The sequence below is a fragment of the Bos mutus genome, chromosome 2 (genome assembly GCF_027580195.1).
Source record: "Bos mutus isolate GX-2022 chromosome 2, NWIPB_WYAK_1.1, whole genome shotgun sequence".
NCBI classification, from domain to species: Eukaryota; Metazoa; Chordata; class Mammalia; order Artiodactyla; family Bovidae; genus Bos; species Bos mutus.
Genome location: NC_091618.1, coordinates 79,955,794 through 79,978,569, shown reverse-complemented (window position 1 = coordinate 79,978,569; position 22,776 = coordinate 79,955,794). Strand labels below are relative to the sequence as shown.

The following is a 22,776-nucleotide window of genomic DNA, read 5'->3' as shown; positions in this document are numbered from 1 at the left end:
ATGATTGTTATTTACAGTCATGTTCATATGCTTCTTTACTTCATCTGCATTGTTAAAAACATAAATTATAACTTTTTAGGATCTTTTCTTAAGAGACACTTCTCCATGGATCTCTCAGATTTCTGCATATCTTAGAGGAAGGCACCAACTGCCTTTTGTTCTGAAATATTCTAACAAGGATGTTTGCATAGAACAGAAACTTGGAAGAAGAGGTAGAACATCCATCCAATGCAAATAGGCAGGGCTGCTTATTGCCCATTAGAAAGTACTGGGTTTTCTAAATTCAGAATTCTTTTCCTATGCAATGGAGACCACTGTGTGTGAAGGCATCCATATAGGCCCATCCCATTTGGGATTGTGGGCTAAAGGGACACCAGTCTGCTGATGACCATGCTGCTAGCTGTGCCATACCTGAACGACAAGTTTTGTGTCATCCACCATCATCCATGAAACAGAAACAGCTAACTTGTAAGCTTGAAGGTAGGGTAAACATCTCAGTTCTTAACAGGCTTTAATACGTTTTTATTCATCACTTTAGATTACTGTATTGGTAAGTATGGTGCATGCTGTGACATTCTCTTTATGCTCATACATGCTCATTATTGCACCAAAGATGAAACATCTGAATGTCATAGAGAAACCACCTGTATCACCTTCTCCCCAGACTGAAAATAAAAACATGTTCTTTTTTAAAATAGAAGGAAATCACTGTGTTGTAATATATTTTGTTCATCTGGAAATCAAGACCCCTACATGCACTTTACATATCTCTTTGAATAAAACAGCAAAGTACTTTGTTTCCATTGTGAGTAGCTTGTGTATTCACCCTCCTCAACCTAATAAATGAACTGAGGAAGGACCTGGAATGAAAATGAGGATGAGAGCATCAACCTCAGCTAGCCACTGGGGGCAGATAATACAGAAAACTTTAGTCTGGCCAAGTACTCCTATAACCTTATGAGACAGAAAATTCAGTAGGCAAACACTGTTGCCACAGTGTTAATGAAAGGAACTTCATTCACACATGTCATATACATATGAGCTGTGTCACCTCGGGCCTTATTGAAATGCACAGAAAGAATTTGTATTAATTGAACCATAGGAATATGAGGCAGGAGAGTTGTCCAAGCACTAACTCTGAGGCATGATAACCCTGGCTCTGGATGTATCTACATGTGTAGGGCACTTTCAGTTATTTAAGGCATGTGGTCATACTTTGCACTCATGCCAACACTTCTGGAATTTTAATATTTTGCCCTAACTCAGAAAAATAATGTTCATACTAAGGATAGAAAAACTTGAATACTTTGGAAAAATCTAGGCCCTGTGTTTTAATAGTGGCAGTTATGGAGTGTAATTTCCAATTAATTCCTTACAATATTAATCAAATTATTTTGTAAAGCATTAAGACTTATGCATTAATCTGGAGATATGATATGCACCTTAAGGAAACTAAAGCCATTGCTCACATCCTTAGCCATTTATTTATTTATTTTTTATCTTGGACCCATTTTTAAAAATGGAAGGTTTCATTTTAACTATAAGAACTTTAATCCTCTTCTTTTCCATAAATATATAATATCTAAAAATCATACCCATAATAATGCTTTAGTTTTAGAATATATTTCCCAACTTCTTTTTAAATGCTTGTTTCACCTAATTGCATTAATTAAATAGCTTTCTGTTTTAATTTAAATCTATATAATTGTTCTTTTTCATTTATATAAATTTAATTATCTCTTATTCATCTTCACTTCATTTATGGTAGGTATCACTTATAGGAAATAACAATACTACTGTCAAGAATTTTTCACTTCAGTGAAAAATCTAGATTTTCATGGAGATGTATATTTTTCTAGCACACTATTATATATTATGTCTATTTATAAAAGTTATTCTTGATGTACTAGTACAATGTTTACAAATAAAAATTAATGAAAACTTTAATAATTTGAGTCAAATAATGTTAATCTTAAGTATTCACAGAGTACATGAAAAGTCTATTTTCAATCTGAATTATATAGATAAGTGTCTCAATTCTTTACTTTAAAGGGGATATACAGACATAATCTCAATCTATAAAAAATTAAAAGAAGCCATTATTATTGGAATTTTTGTTTTTTTGAAAAACTGCAAGTAAGTTCTTTCCTATTGATAAATGAAAACAGGTATTTTTTTGAAGCGTAAGGAAGATTTTGACCAGAGTTTTTAAAAAGGCCATAATTTTGTTTGCTGTTAGTTGTGTAGTGCTGATGATGCTCATGAGGTACTGAATGTTGATTTTGGAATGCAGACTACTTCAACTCTTACCCAAAGGTATCAAAGCAATCTACTCCAGCAAGTTTCTTTTTAACAAACAACTTTCTTTCTTTTGAACAGTCATGTGTTTCCTTGAACTAGCAGTTAGTGTCTCTGTAGTTACCTGTTTGTTTGGAAGTTCAGTGTCGTAAACCTTCATATGTTATTAATCACCTAGTTGAAGGTTTCTTGTTATGGAGTTCCAAATAGTCTCAGGCAGGTTTCAACCAAACCCTCTTGAATAAAAAATTATTTGTATATAAAACTAATGTTTTAGTTTTTCATCTAAGTCATAAGTTAAAGGAATATGCTAAATGATATAGAGGTGGAGTTTTACCTTACCAGTGTATATTTGTTGAGAAAAGGATCCATTGATTACCCAGTCTTTGTCCTACAATTCTAAGAGAGGAAATTTCTCTGTGTCCAGTTAAAGATAGCCTAAAAAAGATTCCCAAGTGGCACATAACATTCATTTTTTACTTTTTTTTTTTGATCTTTTTTTTTTAAATTTTATTTTATTTTTAAACTTTACAATATTGTATTGGTTTTGCCAAATATCGAAATGAATCTGCCACAGGTATACATGTGTTCCCCATCCTGAACCCTCCTCCCTCCTCCCTCCCCATACCATCCCTCTGGGTCGTCCCAGTGCATCAGCCCCAAGCATCCAGTATCGTGCATGGAACCTGGACTGGCGACTCGTTTCATATATGATATTATACGTATTTCAATGCCATTCTCCCAAATCATCCCACCCTCTCCCTCTCCCACAGAATCCAAAAGACTGTTCTATACATCAGTGTCTCTTTTGCTGTCTTGTATACAGGGTTATTGTTACCATCTTTCTAAATTCCATATATATGTGTTAGTATACTGTATTGGTGTTTTTCTTTCTGGCTTACTTCACTCTGTATAATTTTTTACTTTTTTTTTAATCTTAAAATTTACATTCAGTTTCATTCTTTCCAGAAAAGAAAAACACACACGCAAAAATAATATTAAAAAACATTTTAAGCTAGTTGATTCATTTCTTTCTCAAAAGATAGATACCTAAAGAGATTATAATAGTAGTGATACTGTTAGTAATAATATTCATAGCAACATTTATATAGTACTTATTATGTATCACATTATTTTTAATACTTTTGCATATATTAATGAATTTAATCCTCAAAACAATCCTATGCATTAAACACCATCATTACACCCATCGTAAAGATCGGGGTAACTTGCTCCATTAGAGAATAAGTGTCAGAGCCTAGGAACTGTAGTTCAAAAAGTTGTGATTCTAATCTCTACTTTATGCAGTTCAAACATTTCAGTTTTCAAAGACAAAAACAAACCAATTAGAGACAGGATCTTCCCACATTCTGCTTTTTAGAATTCCATTCCATTCCACTCTATTCACAACTGACTCTGCATATCCTATTTCTAATTAAATTTGGCCATAGGTCAAAATGCAGGAAATCATTACTGAATAATCATTTCAAAAGAGAAAAACATAAGGTATATTCCTATCAAAAAAGCCCAAATACATGTACATTTTAATCCTGATGAATTAATAAAAACTAACACATGTTGAGAATTTACAATATTGCAGGCAGTATGCTAAGTATTTTACATGCAGTAGCTAATTTATATCTTGTTATCATCTCACAAGAGTCGGTGCTATTATTATCATCCCTTTTTAAATGGAAAAAATTAAGGATCAGAGTGACTGAATTGCTTACCCAAGTGTCAGAAATAAAATTTCAATCATATAATGCTTTAACTGCTTCACATAAAAAAGAAAACTGTCAAGTCAATTTCAAAAGATGTTTTAAAAGTGCAAAGGTTTTTAAAGAAAGAAGTTTCCATGCTGGAATAGATTTCAGATGTAATATAAATTTTGAAAACCAATAATCAAGATAAAAACCAGCCACAGACTATGATAAATAGAAAAGAGTAACTAGCTACTCTTTTCCATTATGCTAGAGCAGGAGAGTGCTCAGTAGAATTAAGTGTCAATAAAGTAAAGACAAAATTAAACTTTTTTCTAAGCATAGGCACAATTAACCTGTGCAAATTACTCGTATTGGTTGGTAATGAAGCAGATAGCTTAGTGAAATTGAGAACATATCTGAATCACTCTAATGAGATTTTCAGTTAGATCAAATCACACCTTCTATTAGTTATCCTGAGCTAGAGCTCATACTAATTAGCAAAAAGGGTCAGAAAAGAAAATTTTATTTTTTCCAAGGCCAGAAGGCCATGATTAAAGAATATGATAATAGTCAATATTTATGACATCTATATATGGGGGAATGTCATGTAGATGGGCACAATAAAAGACAGAAATAGTATGCATCTAACAGAAGCAGAAGATATTAAGAAGAGGTGGCAAGAATACACAGAAGAACTATACAAAAAAGATCTTCATGACCCAGATAACCCTGAGTGTGCGATCACCAACCTAGAGCCAGACATTCTGGAATGCGAAGTCAAGTGGGTGACTGTAGCCATGAAATTAAAAGACGTTTGCTCCTTGGAAGGAAAGTTATGACCAACCTAGACAGCATATTAAAAAGCAGAGACATTACTTTGCCAACAAAGGTCCCTCTAGTCAAGACTATGGTTTTTCCAATAGTCATGTATGGATGTGGGAGCTGGACTATAAAGACAGCTGAATGCTGAAGAATTGATGCTTTTGAACTGTGTTGTTGGAGAAGACTCTTGAGAGTCCCTTGGACTGCAAGGAGATCCAACCAGTCCATCCTAAAGGAAATCAGTCCTGAATATTCATTGGAAGGACTGATGCTGAAGCTGAAATTCCAATACTTTGAACACCTGATATGAAGAGCTGACTTATTTGAAAAGACCCTGATGCTGGGAAAGATTGAAGGCGGGAGGAGAAGGGGAGTACAGAGGATGAGATGGTTGGATGACGTCACCAACTCAACAGACTTGAGTTTGAGTAAGATCTGGGAGTTGGTGATGGACAGGGAAGCCTGGTGTGCTGCAGTCCATGGGGTTACAAAGAGTCGGATATGACTGAGCGACTGAACTAAACTATCATGTAGATTTCCCAGAAGTGTGTGAATGCTCATCTCTGTCTCTGATAAACTCCTACCTGTTATTGTATCCAGTAAGTGCCAGTTCTTTATCTTACAACAGAAGGAAAAGAGACAATGGTTTCCTGGGTTTTTAAAGAAGAGAAGGAGTTCATGGTAATTTTTTTCTGCCAGAGGAACAGAGTTATATTTATGATGTGTACAGTTTGGAAAGTGCTTTACATAATAGATGAAAGTGAGGAAAAGACCATAGAAAGAGCATAGTTATAAAAATCTCTACATTGGGGATCTATTCTATTGCTATTATGTGATAATAGACTGTCAACCTTCATTCATAAACATCAGAGTTTACCTTTCTATAAAGATTTGAACTAGAGGAGCTCATATGATTATATATCTAGAGTATTCCTTTAAATTATCAGTGCTTGTCTCTTATAGGAACCAGTAATGCTGTCCTTTTTCAAAGTAAGTCTAGAATATACAGAAATATTTTAACACTTCTTTGAGTTCACTCTTCCTGCAGTTCCATGGAGACAACCTTTTCTGGGCTTTCAGAGATGTTCTTCCACTGAACCTCTTCACCTCTTGGCAAAAAGGCATTTGCATTGTTTTGTTTATTCACATTATATATTACATGTTTAAACCTGCTTACTTTTGAACATACTATTTGATCACGCTACTTGACATTTTACTTCTGAACAGCCTATAAAACTATGTTTATATTCTGAAGACTCATTTTCACCCTCTTATCTCTCATCATATATTTTCCTATTTTTTGGCAGATTATTGTTTCAATTAAAATATCTCAAGAAAGGGCCTGTCATTCACATAATATGATGTTCAAAACAAAAGTGAAATCTGTTCTATGGGATGATATTGGCAAAAGTCTGACTCTAAAAGAATTTATGGATCAGAATGTATTCCTTTTACAATTAAGCTTTTTATTAAGTAGAACATAAGTACTGAACAGTAATATAAAATCTGTTTCTTTCTTGTTTTTGCTTTTTGCAGATCTGGATAATGTGGAGGGCATTGCTGTGGACTGGATAGGAAATAACCTGTACTGGACAAATGATGGCCATAGGAAGACTATTAATGTGGCCAGGCTAGAAAAGGCTTCTCAGAGTCGGAAGACTCTCTTAGAGGGAGAAATGTCCCACCCCAGAGGGATTGTGGTGGATCCTGTTAGCGGGTATGAGATGTTTGATTAGCTTTATATAAAGAAAATGATGCTAGATAAATTTGGTTTTTGCATACCTAAAAGAAGTAAGTTTTATTCCAAATGTGCATTCACATATCAATGACCTGATTAGGAAAAGTTACTCATTTAATGATTTCCTCTCCTAGAGAATATGCTAAGTAAACTTACCAAAATACATTGAACTGATATAGATAAATTGTATAAAGAATATATTTACTTGATTTATTAGGACAACACTATCATTCTGTTTTAGATGGACTGACACCAAGATAAAAAATTCAAACCAACAAATCAATTGATTTAACTTTTAATTAAAGGCTATTGAAATTTAATATATTCAGAAAATAGCAACTTTTTGTTATTGCTAATTTACTAAGGACCAGGCAGTGTATTAAATAGGTTACTGTGCTCTGTCCATGATTCCCTATAACAATCCTCTGATTTAATTGCTATTCTTGTTCTTGTTTTGCAGAGAAATTGGTAACAAATCTGCCAAAATTTTTTGATTATTAAGAAACTGTATAAATATTTAAACTCAAGACTGTATTCAAAACCACTTTGCTGCACTACTCTTGATTAGTCTAGATTGGGAATCATATAATTTTAGATATAACCAAAGTTTCCACATAGTGACATCATTTTATAATAGTAGGTGCTACTTTCTTTAGGATAGATTATTTTGTGCTATTCATGGGAATGTATTTTCCTTATATTATTACTCAGAGCTAACCTGAATATAAATAATACTGGATGTATGAAAATACTGGAAAAAAAAAGGTAAAATTCCTAATAGAATCTCAGAATGAAATGAGTGGTATGCATTTTTACATGTTCAGTTTTTGTCTGTGGTTTTTATCCCCTTCATAGCTTGTGTTTCAGTGTTTCAGAATAGGATCACAAATTTATTTTTTATACTGTACCACATATATACAAAAAATAATTGACTAGGAAGCACATGACTCACTTGTAATTTGAGATCACCAGATTTCTGTTCCTAAAATTGTGTTGGGAATAGCTCCAGATACAATCAGGGTGCTTCTTTCTAGGCTGACCTAAGCAGCAGGTGAACTCACTGATTTTTTGTAAGGCATAATTATAAAGTAATTTCAGTGGTGTTCTGTGTGGATTCTTTAAATTTCTATTTTATTCCCGGACTTTTAAAGCAAGTCGTCTCTCTGAACTTAAACCAAGGCAATCCTAATATTAAAAGAAAATATTTAATCCACATTTTCAAAATTTCCTTGAGGCAAGATGTTTCAAATATATCTTACAACAAAATCTTCTTTCTCAGTATTCTGTTAGAGGAAAATATTTTCCAATAGAATTAAAGGCTTTTTCAGGTACTCAGGGAGATTACACTGAGCAGAGATTATGGAACCAGATGATTTGGAAGGAAATTCAGGTCCCTAGTCCCATCTCTTTCTTCAGATTCAGGAATCCATTTTAAACATTCCTAAGAGGCAAGCATCCAGTTTAGATTTGAAACCTACAGCATGTAAACACATGATTCAAAACATTTAGGGACAAATCTGATATGACATTTTTTCTTTTCATTAAGTCAATTTCTGCATCCCTGTAGAACCTATCTACCAGCTAATCCTATGTTTGCCTCTAATGCTGCAAAGAATGAGTCTTCTACTTCTCTCATCAGATTTTTAAATAGAATATTGTTATCATACACCAACCTAAAAAACAGACATGAGCACGTATATATGTATGTATGTATATGTGTGTACATATGTGTATACATGTATACACACATTTTTCCTATAAAAACGTACTATGCTCAGAGTGCTGCACTAGAACTACAGTAGTTAACAAAACAGGCATAGTCTTAGCCCTCATGAAGCATTTTGTGTTACATGAAGGGAATGGGGAGATGCAACAGTAAATAAGTACCTAATGAACAATTAATGTAACTTCTAGAAACCAAAGAAATGGAGTCAAACAAGCATGTTAAGGTGAAGGAGCTAACAGAAAACTGTTTAAATAGGTTTGCTGAAAAGCCTCTTTACGGTGCCATTATTTAAGTTGAAACTTTGTTTAGAGAAGGAACAAGCCATGGAGAGTGAGGAAAGAGTTCAGATCAAGAAAATGGTGCAGCTGAAGATTTTCAGTGGCTAGAGGAACTGCAGTGAAGACAGTTGGGGCTGGTTGTGGATGGCAACTGGGAAAGTGACTGAAGATACAATCGTAAGGAAAGCAGGGCCTTGGGTACCGTGATGAGAACTTTGTTCTTCAGTGCAAGTGTAAAACAGAGTTGTGATATCATCAATTTATATTAAAAAAGCAAACTAATCTTACTATTCTGTGGTGAATGGATGGGAAGACAAGTAGAAATAGGACCATTTGAATTTGTATCCAAATAATTGCTTGACTGTAATATAAGCTTTTTTTTTTTTAAACGAAGATGTGATTTAAGTTTGATAAGCTCTATTTTAAATAGCATAATATAATTATAAGCAAAACATTTTCAGAAAAAGCTGATTTATTCATATTTTTTCTACCATAATACCTTTTGCAGCTGTACACAAGAAAGCATCACAGATATTCTCTGCCATAATAGCCTATTAACAAAAATTACTCTGTTCAGAACTGTTCTTATCAAAAGCTTCTGAACCAATTATAGAATTAGTAAAGGATTTATTCATTTATTTGTTTATTAAAATACATTGTTAAGTAACTACTGTATAGATAAATAGAAATCAGTAAGGCGATAAATGTCTTCAAGGATGTTATAAAGCAGTGTGCTTGGTGTAAACACACACACACACACCCCAGATACAAACACACACACACAGCACACAATTTACCTATAAATTAAAGTAGAATTAAATGCATACTCTTTGGAAATTTACCGAGATTTTAAAAGATTTTTGAAGTTTTAAAGTTCAGAATTGAACTTTAGAGGATGGAAAGGATTTCCAAATGAATTTCCTCAGGAGCTTAGAGTTTGGGGTCATAGGTTAGTCACTGTACTCTGAGGGACAATATGAGTACTTGTTTGGAAGCAGGGGGAGTTAGTGGTGATTTTGAGGTGAGATGAGTTTGTTAAGGCTAGAGCCGGGCACATGTGAAGGAACATAGCAGAAGGTGAGACTAGAACTATGCAGAAATCTTCAATGTCGTAATTAAAAGCTTTAACTTATTTTGCTGACAACAAAATAATTAGAAGGTTTTGAAGATAAAAATCACACTTTTTTCAATTCATGATTTAGGAAGACAAGTGAAAGGCATATGACAGCTCTATGAGAAACAACCCATCGGGAATTCCCTTTGAAAAGTGATGAAAGACAGATGGTAGCATTTGTAATACCAATAGAAATGTGAGCATTGAGACAGGAGACAGTGAAAGAATAGGATTGACAGGGCTCAACAGTTGTCAAAATGGGAGGAATTAATTATGATGGACTGTTCCTCAAGATGATAGCTCCAGATTAACTCCCCCTCTTCCAAACATTTCACATTTCGTAATTTACACCAATAACTTAGAAACTTATACCTCCAGTTCTGATTTCTCAAAACATTGTCTCTAAGAAAAGATAAATGCAAAAACAATGCATATATCCCTCCAATCAGGATTTTCTATAACCCTGTCTTAAGTAAGAGCACCACATCCTCTAGTTAAAAGCTAGATATCATCTCATCAACTCAATCAAGTTTTAAAACAGTAAAATTTATTTTAATTCCATGACAGAAAATCTTACAGATTTAAATTTTGGGGGATTGACCATCAGATAATACAGTTTAAATTGGAGACATGATTAATGTCAACAAAACCAAGTTTAATGTTACAGAGTATAAATATGAACAAGGAATAAGTCCTGCCCATAATTATTTGAACATTTAAAAATAGAATTATCAGACATGCAACACCATCAAAATCAATACAAGGTATAAATGCTATAAATTCTATAAAATAACTAAGAACTGTCACTGGGAAACAGAAAAAAGGGCTAATTTTGAGAGAGGCTAGGGATAGACTTCATTAAGAAATTGCATTTGACCAGGTCTTGAAAAATAGAGGTATATTCTTTCTTGTAATAAGAAAGGACAGCTTAACTTAATTTTTATTTGAGGGATACCCCAAGTCCAACCTATAAAAATATTTGTTAGCTCCTGCTTATTTTATGGGCTTCCCTGGTGGTTCGACAGTAAAGAATCCACCTGCAAAGTGGGAGACCTGGGTTCCATCCCTGGGTTGGGAAGATCCCCTGGAGGAGGGGCTTGGCTTATTTTATAGGTTTTTCCATTTTGTGTGTTTTTGAATGATCATCTTTGATAATGATTATATGGCTTCACAATATAACTGTTAATCAGATAATGAAATGGGTAGGTAATGATCACATATCTAGTTTCTGTCAGATGTGCTGAGTGTGTGTGCTCAGTCCCTTCAGTCATGTCTGACTCTTTGTGACCCTATAGACTGTAGCCTGCAATGCCCCTCAGTCCACGGATTCTCCAGGCAAGAATACTGGAGTGGGTTGTCATTTCCATCTTTAGGGGAGCTTCCTGAGCCAGTCATCAAACCCACGTTTCCTGCATCTCTTGCAATGCAGGTGAATTCTTTTACCACTGAGCCAGCGGGGAGGACCCATTTTTGTCAGATAGGCATCACTTATTTAAGTTTTGTTTTTCTTATATTTTGTTTGATTAAAAATAATCTCAGATAATGGATCGTATCACAAACAATTCTGTTTTTCAAATAGTAATTCAATATAAAATATGTTAGGCTTCCCTCGTAGGTCAGTAAGTAAAGAATCTGCCTGCCATGCCAGAGAAATGGGTTTGATACCTGGGTCAGAGAAGGAAATGGCTACCCACTCTAGTGTTCTTGCCTAAAAAATCTTCATGGACTGAGGAGCCTGGCAGGCTACAATTCATAGGGTCACAAGAATCAGACACGACTTAGGGACTAAACCACCACCACCAGGCTATCAAGAATTATCTTGTGTGTGTGTGTGTGTGTGTGTGTGTTTATGTGTATGTTTGCACACTCATATATGTGTGATTTGGGTTATGATTAACTGTTTAAAATTTCATGAAAGATATCAATATAGATGAAAAAGTTTTCTACTTCTTGTACACAATTGATTTATATAGTTAAAGTCAAGTAGTTTTACCTAACTAGTACTGGACTAGAGCAAATGAATCTTCTGTTTATTCCTAATTTGTCCAAGTAATAAAGTCACTTCAATAGGCATGATACAAACTAAGCATAATGCCATGTTTTTTTCTACGATTAGAAAAAAATCATTTTGACTTTAGCATTTTGACTTGCTAAAGTCACCAATCTAAATATATTTACTCAGGTCTAAAAAGGAATATCAGCATAATTATAAATTGTTAAAAGAATTTAAAAAGAGTTTAATTGACATAAACGAGTGGATGGTATGTTATATCCTTAGCTGTCCCCATTCTGCTTGCTTAGATCATGGTAAGAATTTTAGTCATGAACACAGATTTGTCTAAAATTACCTCAGAAATTCTTTAAAATCCAGAACATGTGAGAGGCAAAGGTATTTAATAAGGGCACTTCCAAGGTTAGCAGCTTAGAAAAGCTTTGAAGCTTTATAAAGTTGTATATAAGATGACAGAATTAAACCCTACACTTTAATTAGTAACTCAGGAACTTTCACATGACCCCTAAAAGTACAACACATGTGGAGGGTTTTAACCTTATTCATGAGGCAGTTGGAACATTAGCTCAAAACCCCCTCTCCCACTGTTATAGCTTACACAAAAGATTTGTTTTTAAAGGCAGACGCTTTTGTTTGAGATAGAAATTAAAGCTCAAACTCTCAAGGTCAGTCAACCTGCTGTTATTAAACTTATGTGCAGCTCAATCATCTTCTGTGGGTTTGGGGGGTAATAATAAGCAGCAATAAAGCATAGATAATTTGCATCAGGAAGACAAATTAGACCTGGCCAAACAAACCCAGTATGCCTGTGCCCTTTAGAACTAAGACAATCCAACTGCTTGTCTTGAAAAATAATAATAATTTATCTGGGCTTAAATAATGTCTGGAGTAGATCATTAACTGTGCTATCATTGTCATGCCAATCTACTATTTAATCATATAATTGATTATATGTTTTATAAGTGGACATTTAAAAATAGCAATGCCTCAAGAGTCATTTCACAATCTTGGTATCAATACCAAAAAAAAAAAAGGAATCAATATTTGGCACTTACTGATAGGTTAATGAATAAACAAGTCTAGTAAGTACAATAGTAGGGGTTGCGGGTTTTCTGAAATGTGTCTACTTGGACTGGCTTTACTTCACAATTTTTGTTTAATTTTTAATTGAAGGATGATTGCTTTACAGTGGTGTTGGGCCTTACAACAACAGGAATCAGTCAATTATATGTGTGTGTGTGTCCCCTCCCATTTGCGCCTCCCCCCGCCCCCCATCCCACCCCACTGCACCAATCTTAACTTCCCTGAGTATTTCACAGCTACCTCCTCCTTTGGGCAGATAAGCATTTAGATAGGAGAAAAAATCAGGATGTAATTAATTTCTGTGGAGCTGCCAAACCTGAGGTAGCATCCCACTATACTGGCAGCTGACTGAGATAACACATGCACTCTGGTTTTTCACGTCTTAGCTGGATGTATTGGACAGACTGGGAGGAAGATGAAATAGATGACAGCGTGGGAAGGATCGAGAAGGCCTGGATGGATGGCTTCAACCGGCAGATTTTTGTGACTTCAAAGATGCTTTGGCCAAACGGTTTAACTCTGGACTTTCACACCCACACATTATACTGGTGTGACGCCTATTATGATCATATTGAGAAAGTGTTTTTGAATGGAACTCACAGGAAGGTAAAAGACAAATGCTGCTGTTTTAACCCACGGGCTTCTTTCGCAGAGCCCTGTTGTGTTGTGTTAAAAATACTTTCAAGTTTATTTTTACCCCTCTGAGGTAGCTGCCAGTAGTCTCTGTGGGGTGGCTGAAGGAGGCTGAGCATTAAGCAGTGCAGCTGGCACTTGCCTCCGGGAGACCAGGCCCAGCTCACTGTGGTATGCCAGGATTTGTGGGATTTCTAAAAGAATCTCTTAGGATATCAGAGCTGTTTGAAAATGGTATTTCCACAGTATTGATGTTTGCTAGGACAAACCAACTCAATTTGGTTCAAGTATCTTCAAGTATTTGAAGCTGAAATTTAGCCTACGTATTGTGACAAAGTTATTATAATTCACTTACTCAAATAAAGAACTTCATAACATGGGAATTGGAATACAAGAGTAGACTGAATTTCGAGCCCATGGATGTGAATAAATATCAACATCTTCTTACTTCTTTTGGTAGAATCATTGCAAAATGATTTTGAAATAATTCTGTGAAATGGAGGACGCCATTGACTGTGTGAGAGAGGCAACATTGGCAAAATATCACCTCTATATTCTCTCCTATAGTCAGTCACCTCAGCACATATAGCCTTATGAATGGCTTCAATATTTAGTTAAATAGTAAGAAAATGGAATATGAGAAATTACCAAAATGTTTCCTTTGACAATATACTTCCTTCTTTTTTTCGAAAGGGTGTTTGCACAATTGACCAAGCCTATCTCCTAAAGATTCTATTTGAGAAATGTAGTGCATTAATCAGTTAAGACTATTTCAATCATTGGTTAACTCTAACAATGCTTTAAATGTCTTTCCCCAAATAAGTAAGATTGATTTGCATTTAACCTAATGTTACAGGCTTAAGAAGTATTAAATCAATACCTTCCATCCACTCTCAGTGTTATAAGACCATGTTGTATCCCTTGGCTATTGGATGAGCAATATTGCAAGATATATAATGCCACTAATTACTCAGATCAATTTCTATCCCAGAATATCTTACTGAAACATCATAAGAAAAGAGATAAGGAAGAGTATCAAAGTTATTTTATCGTTTGTATTTCTTGACCATATGTATAATTTTGTGTATGAGAGAATTGAAATGGATGCAATGTAAATGGTCTCCTTCAAATAACATGTCCTAAAAACAGGAAAATATGCTCACATTGTGAAATCCATTTTTCAGACATACTGAGAGAAAAGTTTTTAGTTAGATCATTGTTCTACTTATTTGAGTATTCTCTCTAAATATTTGGTTATGTTTCTAAAGTCAGTTCTGATTTTTCACAATGTGTTTATATTTTACAGATTGTTTACAGTGGGAAAGAGTTGAACCATCCTTTTGGACTGTCGCATCATGGGAATTATGTGTTCTGGACTGATTATATGAATGGTTCCATTTTTCAACTAGATTTGATAACTAATGAGGTGACATTACTGAGGCGTGAAAGACCACCCTTGTTTGGGCTTCAGATTTATGATCCACGAAAGCAACAAGGTATTAAAAACCATGTAAAATTGCATCTGAGTTTTACATATAATAGTACTTCACAGAGGTTGCATAAAGATTTTATTTTGGCAGTGTTGCTGAAGTTTTGTGATAAAAGGTGTTTAGTCACTCCAAAGTCAATCAAATCTTAGCCTTTGTTACCATAAAAATTTATTATTTATTGTTCAAAATATCCTGAGTGAGTAACTCTGGGAATTTTATTAGAGTGAAGTTCAAGGATTTTTCCAGATACTTCCTTTTTCATGTCATTTATACTGGAGAAGGCTGTTAAAGTAAAAATCCTCAATGTTTTCAAAGAGTCAGTATTGTAAGAAGTGGAAAAACTTTCAGTGTGGAAGCAACATTGTGGGAAAATGTTAAAATATATATATGTATAATATAAGGATAATAGTATTTTTAAAAATATCAGTATATTTATCTGATCAATTCATATACATTTGAGGTATATTAAATTATTATAGATGTTATGAAAGTGAAATGATCTACTCTGATATTCATGTCTTATTAAATCAGAAAAGATTTTTATATTTTTAATCTGCATGAGTTATTAATATTTATTAGGCTATCCACAAACAGAATTACTCAGAATTTAGGTAACAAAGAGAATAACGTTTAAACATATACATTACTATATGTAAAATAATAGCCAGTGGGAATTTGCTGTATGACTCAGGGTATTGTCTTATTGAGAATATGTGTTCAGCCAAATTGATTGATTATTTTTCATTAACTTAGGAGAAATAATCAATACTTTGAGTTTATTACCAAGAGCAGACAATAGAATGTAGAAATGATGCCTGGTCAACATCTTTTTTGGTCAATAGACATTGAAATTAGATAACCTACTTTGAATCTAAATATTTGCTACCTTTTTCTACATTGATTAAAGTGGTCAGATTATGAAACAAAATGTTCTCTGGTGTTCAAATGTAAACATGTTATCATGTTACATTTTTCTTTCAGTGAGATTTATCTTTGCATCTTTTGAATATTAAATATTAATAAATATTTAGAAACATAATAATCAGTGGCATATAAATTTTGATTAAATACTCTTGATAGACCTTTTTGAAAATAAACTTGTAATTGAATAGAAAACCATGTCGTGCATATCATTAATTCTTCATGGAAGAAAATAAGCTGATCTTATATAGCTTTATACCTTGTTTTTCTACAGTATATGACTGTATATACTATGAGGTATTTAAAGAGAGGGTTATAAAATTGTTCCATATATCTAATATAAAAGAAAAAGCTTATATTTATAGTATAGAGTATATTTACATATAGTATTCATATATATGCCTATAAGTACATGCATATAAATACACAGATGATAGCTAATATCACACACACACACACAACCACAGGAACACCATGAAAAATATTTAGGAATGCTATCAATGCCACAACCAAACTTTTAGACTCGGTGTTAGAAAATTGGTAATCAGGAAAAACTCTATCAAATTACTTGGTAATATGCCAATTAATCTCAGAACAATAGATATATAATCATACTAAACAGAAAGTTACATTTAGGAATTAATTTCTGAGTAATTTTGAGGGGCTTATGGTCAAAATGTTTTTATCATATCAAATTGTTTCTTCTCATTTAATTGAAAAGCTTTCTTTCCTTTTCATTTACATTAGCTATCTAGAACAATTTTATAACCCTCTCCTAAAATAATTCATAGAAAGTATAGCAATTACATAAAACTAACACTTTTTTAGCTTTTTATTATCTAGTTTCAGAAGTGCACTTATATTTCCTGCATGTTTAGAGAATGGCATCATTACTTAAGGACAATATTCTTAAAAATGTTGATGAATAATTTCCCATATCAAATTAAAAGTAATAGATCAGCTTCTATGATAAATATATGAAATTTGTTGTTGTTTAGTCATTAAGTCACATTTGATTATTTCTAACAGTTTAGACTGTAGCCCACCAGGCTCTTCTGTCCATGGAATTTTCCACGCAAGAATACTCAAATAGGTTCCATTTCCTACTCCAGGGGATTTTCCCAATCCAGGGATTGAACCCGTGTCTCTTGTATCTTCTGCATTGACAGGCAGATTCTTTACCACCATGCCACCTGGGAAGCCCTACTATCTCTCAGAGTTTGCTCAAATTCATGGCCATTGAGTCAGTGATGCTATCTAACTATCTCATCCTCTGCTGCTCCCTTCTCATGCCCTCAATCTTTCCCAGCATCAGAGACTTTTTCAATGAGTCGGCTCTGCACATCAGGTGGCCAAAGTATTGGAGCGTCAGCAACAGTCCTTCCAAAGAATATTCAGGGTTGATTTCTTTAGGGTTGACTGATTTGACCTCCTTGCAGTCCAAGGGAAGCTCAACAGTCTTCTCCAACATCAAAATTTGAAAGCATCCATTCTTCAGCGCTCAGTCTTCTTTATGGTTCAGCTCTCACATCCATACATAACCACTGGAAAAAACATAACTTTGACTATCTTTACTTTCATGGCTGCAGTCACTGTCCACAATGATTTTGGAGGCCAAGAAACTAAAATCTATTACCACTTCCACTTTTTCCCCATCTGTTTGCCATGAAGTTCAGTTTAGTTCAGTTGCTCAGTTGTGTCTGACTCTTTGCAACCCCATGGGCTGCAGCATACCAGGCTTCCCCATCTATCACCCACTCCCGAGTTTACCCAAATGCATGTCCATCGAGTCGGTGATACCATTCAACCATCTCATCCTCTGTTGTCCCCTTCTCTACCTGCCCTCAATCTTTCCCAGCATCAGGGTCTTTTCAAATGAGTCAGCTCTTTGCATCAGGTGGCCAAAGTATTGGAGTTTCAGTTCAACATCAGTCCTTCCTATGAACACTCAGGACTGATCTCCTTTAGGATGGACTGGTTGGATCTCCTTGCAGTCCAAGGGACTCTCAAGAGTCTTCTTCAACACCACAGTTCAAAAGCATCAGTTCTTTGGTGCTCAGCTTTCTTTATAGTCCAACTCTCACATCCATACATGACCACTGGAAAAACCATAACCTTGACTAGAGGGACCTTTGTTGGCAAAGTAATGTCTCTGCTTTTTAATATGCTGTCTAGGTTGGTCATAACTTTCCTTCCAAGGAGTAAGCATCTTTTAATTTCATGGCTGCAGTCACAGATGGGATCAGATGCCATGATTTAGTTTTTTGAATGTTCAGTTTTAAGCCAGATTTTTTACTCTCCTCTTTCACCCTCATCAAGAGGCTCATTAGTTCCTATTCACTTTCTTCCATTAGAAGGTATCATTTGCCTGTCTGAGGTTGTTGATATTTCTCCCAGAAGTCTTGATTCCAACTTGCGATTCATCTAGCTGGGCATTTTCCGTGATATAGTGCTCTGAATATCAGTTAAATAGCAGCTGACACTATACAGCCGTTTCATACTCCCCTCCCAATTTTGAACCAGTCAATTATTCCATGTCTAGTTCTAACTGGTGCTTCTTGACCAAGAAGTTTCAAATCCTAAAGGCACTAAAAATGAGTCCAGAATTGATATTCCCCTCTCTCCACTTCTGAAAGCCTGCTGGCTCTAGTAATTATCTGAGGAGTCGTCAATACTCTTCACCATGACAAGGCTGTGATCCATGATGGGGTTATGAAATTTACTAATTATTAACTGTAATTATAACTACCAGTAAGTGGGCTAAATATTCTTATTTAAATCTCACTGAAGACATTTAATATAAGTCCTATTAATTTATAGTATACATATGAGAAATCCAAGAGTCAGGCAAATGTAGCCATTCTCCTCAGAAAACAAGGAGCCAGGGTTCAAATTCAAGTTTATCTGACCACAAAAGAGTTTTATATGATTCATTTATGTAGCCATTTTAATTTGTTAAAATTGTATAGCTACTATATTTTTAGATATGGGAAAGGGACATGTTTTTTTTAATCATTGTAATTTTATTATTAAAATTTTTATTAAATTATTTTTTAATATAAAGAGTCCCTGGACTACACATTTATAGAATTGAGGATTCAACAATCTTAGACTATAAAGCACTAGTATATCAGATACACCTTTAAAAATATATCTTTAATCTGCCTTAAAATGCAAATTATGTAGCACAGATTATATATATTCTTACTCACATAGAAACAAGATACTTTATCTTGTTACAACAGACATATCTGTCCACATACTTGTACCTTGTTTCTACACACACAAATAACTGTTTCTGTCATTCAACTTGCTAACTGTAAGTTTCATTCATTCACTTACACAGTCTGTGACAGACACTGTAAGGGACAGAAGAATCCTACTTCTCCTAATTATTAGATTGAGGAAAAAAGGTAATGTTTTTGGTCCAGACAGACCTTACCTTAAACTTCATTTAAAAAACTATTTGGCATTTATTTTCCTTGCATATTTCATTTTTTTAAAAGAACTTCCTAAATGACTTAATCTAGAATTTTAGTTTGTTGTTTTCAGTTATTTTTCTGACCCTTATTGATCTAATTTTATTTTGTCATATATAAACAAGTCAGAGTATAGGAGCATAAATTTTAGATTAATATAAATTCTTATTTCTATTCATTTGGAAAATATATGAAAAAAAAGAAATAATATGAATTACCTGGAAATAAATAATAATTTGTGCTCTAAATCCTTACTTTTATAATGATTATTTATATATTTTTTCTAAATATTAGAGAAGTCATTTAATTCTTTAGGTCTTCAGTAGTTTCACCCACAATGAGATGAAACCTATCTTTATAATTTTATTATAAACTTAAATTAAAATAAAAGTGTAGAGAGGGCAATGGCACCCCACTCCAGTACTCTTGCCTGGAAAGTCCTATGGACGGAGGAGCCTGGTGGGCTGCAGTCCATGGGGTCGCTGAGGGTCGGACACAACTGAGCGACTTCACTTGACAACCCACTCCAGTGTTCTTGCCTGGAGAATTCCAGGGACAGGGTGCCTGGTGGGCTGCTGTCTATGGGGTCGCACAGAGTTGGACACGACTGAAGTGACTTAGCAGCAAGGTAACTAACCCTGGGATTGATGAATTATATTCAAAATGAAAGCTATCAATATGTTAATGAACACTTTTATTGATATTTATGTGTAAAGATTTTACTGCTCTTTGTAGTCAGTCATGTTTTCAAGAAAATATTTTTATATAACTACTTTTGCAAGGTATTAACATTTCAGTATTATATAAATCCTATCTGGAATATGTTTAAGTGATAAATTAAAAAAAAATTGGGATATAACTAAAATAAAAACATTCTAAGCAGTTTCTAATGAGATATGGAATTATTCAAACTAATTTAGATTTTGAATTTCTATCATGACAGTACAAATACCAATTTCTCTCTTTTAATATACTGTACTCACAGAAAATGAATATACTTTAAATCTTGAATATAGTAATTTATTTCTAAATACTTAAATTTTATATTCAATAGCAATAGTAAGTATGAATCATGCTGTTGAATTAAAGAGTATGACTTTCAGCATATATTTTTGGTAGGAAAATATAGCATAATATTGTTTTTAGTACTTTCTTCTTTTCTTACTGCTGTATATTATTCATATACTTCTTAAAATATTTTGAGTTAATTCTCATTTTCTAGATTCTGTATGTTACTAAAATATTCACTATATAATTTAATCCTGTACAAAATGTGCATAGTGTAGACAGAACACCTATGCATCCTATGAAGTATTATATGTTCATTCCATTGTCTTGGAATAAATATGACTAAATCTGGAAGTTGCCTAAAAATGTTCTTTATTCCCTGTTGAAAAAAACCTGAACTGAATTTAATTTCCTTAGCTTTAAAAAAAATATATATAAATGTATATATATATATATATATATATTTAATTTTTATAAACATTGCAAATTAAATTTACTTCTCAGAATAATGAGAAAAAAATAATTATACACTTTAATTTTTTTTCTGATCTGAGGACACAATGATAATCTATGGGAGTGAGTTAAATATAGATTGCATATAGCAATCTTTCAAGTTTTTTAGCTCATTTATTAATACTCTTCACATCTAACCCCTGAAGCCCAAAGCATAATGGCCTAGTCTGTCACTTTTGTCACATTTTTGGCACTTGAACTTTAACTGCCAATACAGTTTTAATCATCATATTATTGACTATATGTCTCCCAGTAATTAAAACTCTTAATTTTGAATGTTTGAGTAAAATATTCTGATGTAATTGAAATGTTATTTATTGATACCTTGGAAAATGCAAGGTGTATACATAGTGTAAAATGATCCTGGCATTTACACTGCCAGTTGGGCTGCTGGTCTACACCTATGTATCTCAAAAAGAGACTTTCTTCCTCACCTTTCCAACTTGTGGGAATGAATAGCGTCAAAATGATGACAACCTAAATTTTACTTTGATGTACACCTTTATAGAACAGATTCTCCAGCCTCTTCAAAAATGTACCTCAGTTTTATCTGAGTCTCCAAGGGTGTCTCACATATGTTCATGAATAATACCATTATGAATTTCCCTTCAAGCCTGCTTTATTGATAGCAACCGATGTCTCTTCAGTGCCTCGGCTGTTTCCTCCCGAGACACCACTTTACCCTTGTGTATTGTACGTTCTCCCGAAGCCAGTGAGGCTGCTCATTTTTGAGCCTTCACAGGCAGCCTGCATTCCTTGTTTCCTCAATGCACTGACATGCCAGTTTACTCCTTGTAAAAGAGGAAGGAAAATCCCTCCCATCTCCCCAGTGTTTGTTTGCTTTCTGTTTGGTGTTGGTCACTCAGTTGTGTCTGACTCTTTTCAACCTCATGGACTGTAGCCTTCCAGGCTTCCCTCTCCATGGGATTTCCCAGGCAAGAATACTGGAGTGGATTGCCATTCCCTTTCTCCAGGGCATCTTCCCAACCCAGGGACTGAACCTGGGTCTCCTTCATTGCAGGTAATTCTTTACCATCTGAGCCCCCAGGGAAACCCTTTCTGTTTATTTGGGATTCAAAGGCACATCCATAATGCCTGTCTGTAGACTACTTTCTGAAGAACTCAAACTTGCATATACAAGGCCTCTTCTAGGAATCTGTCCTGGACAGACACCATTTAGTCCACTCTGTCTTTTTCTCTTCTGTTGCCTATCTGCACACAGACCCCTATATCTTCCAAGCAACATGTAAATTCCTTTTATGTACCAGTGCATCATATATTTTCAAGCTTTTTTAGATTTCATTTATGATTCAGCAGGAATCCTGATTACAGGAATCCTGATTACATGAATGTGTCCATGGTATATATGTGTGTACACTTGTATGCCTACAAAACATCTCCTAGAAAGAACATGAACCCCAACTGGCTAACTTTATATGGAGTCAAGAGTTCTCTGACAAAGTTTCTTCACTCTTCTTGCAGGTGACAATATGTGCCGAGTCAATAATGGAGGCTGTAGTACACTGTGCTTGGCCATCCCAGGAGGCCGAGTATGTGCCTGTGCTGATAATCAACTTTTAGATGAAAATGGGACCAATTGCATATGTAAGTGTCTTTTCATGTTACACTCATGGTTTATTTGTGCCTTTTTGACAAATAATAGCAGATGAAACCAAAGGAATTAAAATCAAACTTGGAAAGAGAAATTCAGATAATAACTTAGGTATAATTAGACTATAAATAATTAAAGGAATTAATATCTAATATACAAATGAATAATGATAATAATGCAGTTTAGCTGAGTTTCCTGGCACTGCTGCATCGATCTTGTGCTGTGCTGTGCTTTGCTCGGTCACTAAGTTGTAGCTCACTCTTTGCGACCCCATGGACTGTAGCCCCCCAGGCTCTTCTGTTCACGGGAATTCTCCAGCCAAGAATACTGGAGTGGGTTGCCATGCC

General features: G+C 34.3%; 1 protein-coding gene across 1 annotated transcript in view; it reads left to right on the top strand.

Annotated features, from left to right (window-relative positions):
* Nucleotides 1–22,776, top strand: part of LRP1B (LDL receptor related protein 1B) — a 1,793,119-nt gene that overhangs the window by 879,297 nt on the left and 891,046 nt on the right. The window contains exons 11-14 of the mRNA XM_070360639.1: nt 6,360–6,540; nt 13,160–13,379; nt 14,713–14,902; nt 22,300–22,422. Coding sequence (XP_070216740.1) covers nt 6,360–6,540; nt 13,160–13,379; nt 14,713–14,902; nt 22,300–22,422 — 714 coding nt within the window. The remainder of the gene's footprint in view (nt 1–6,359; nt 6,541–13,159; nt 13,380–14,712; nt 14,903–22,299; nt 22,423–22,776) is intronic.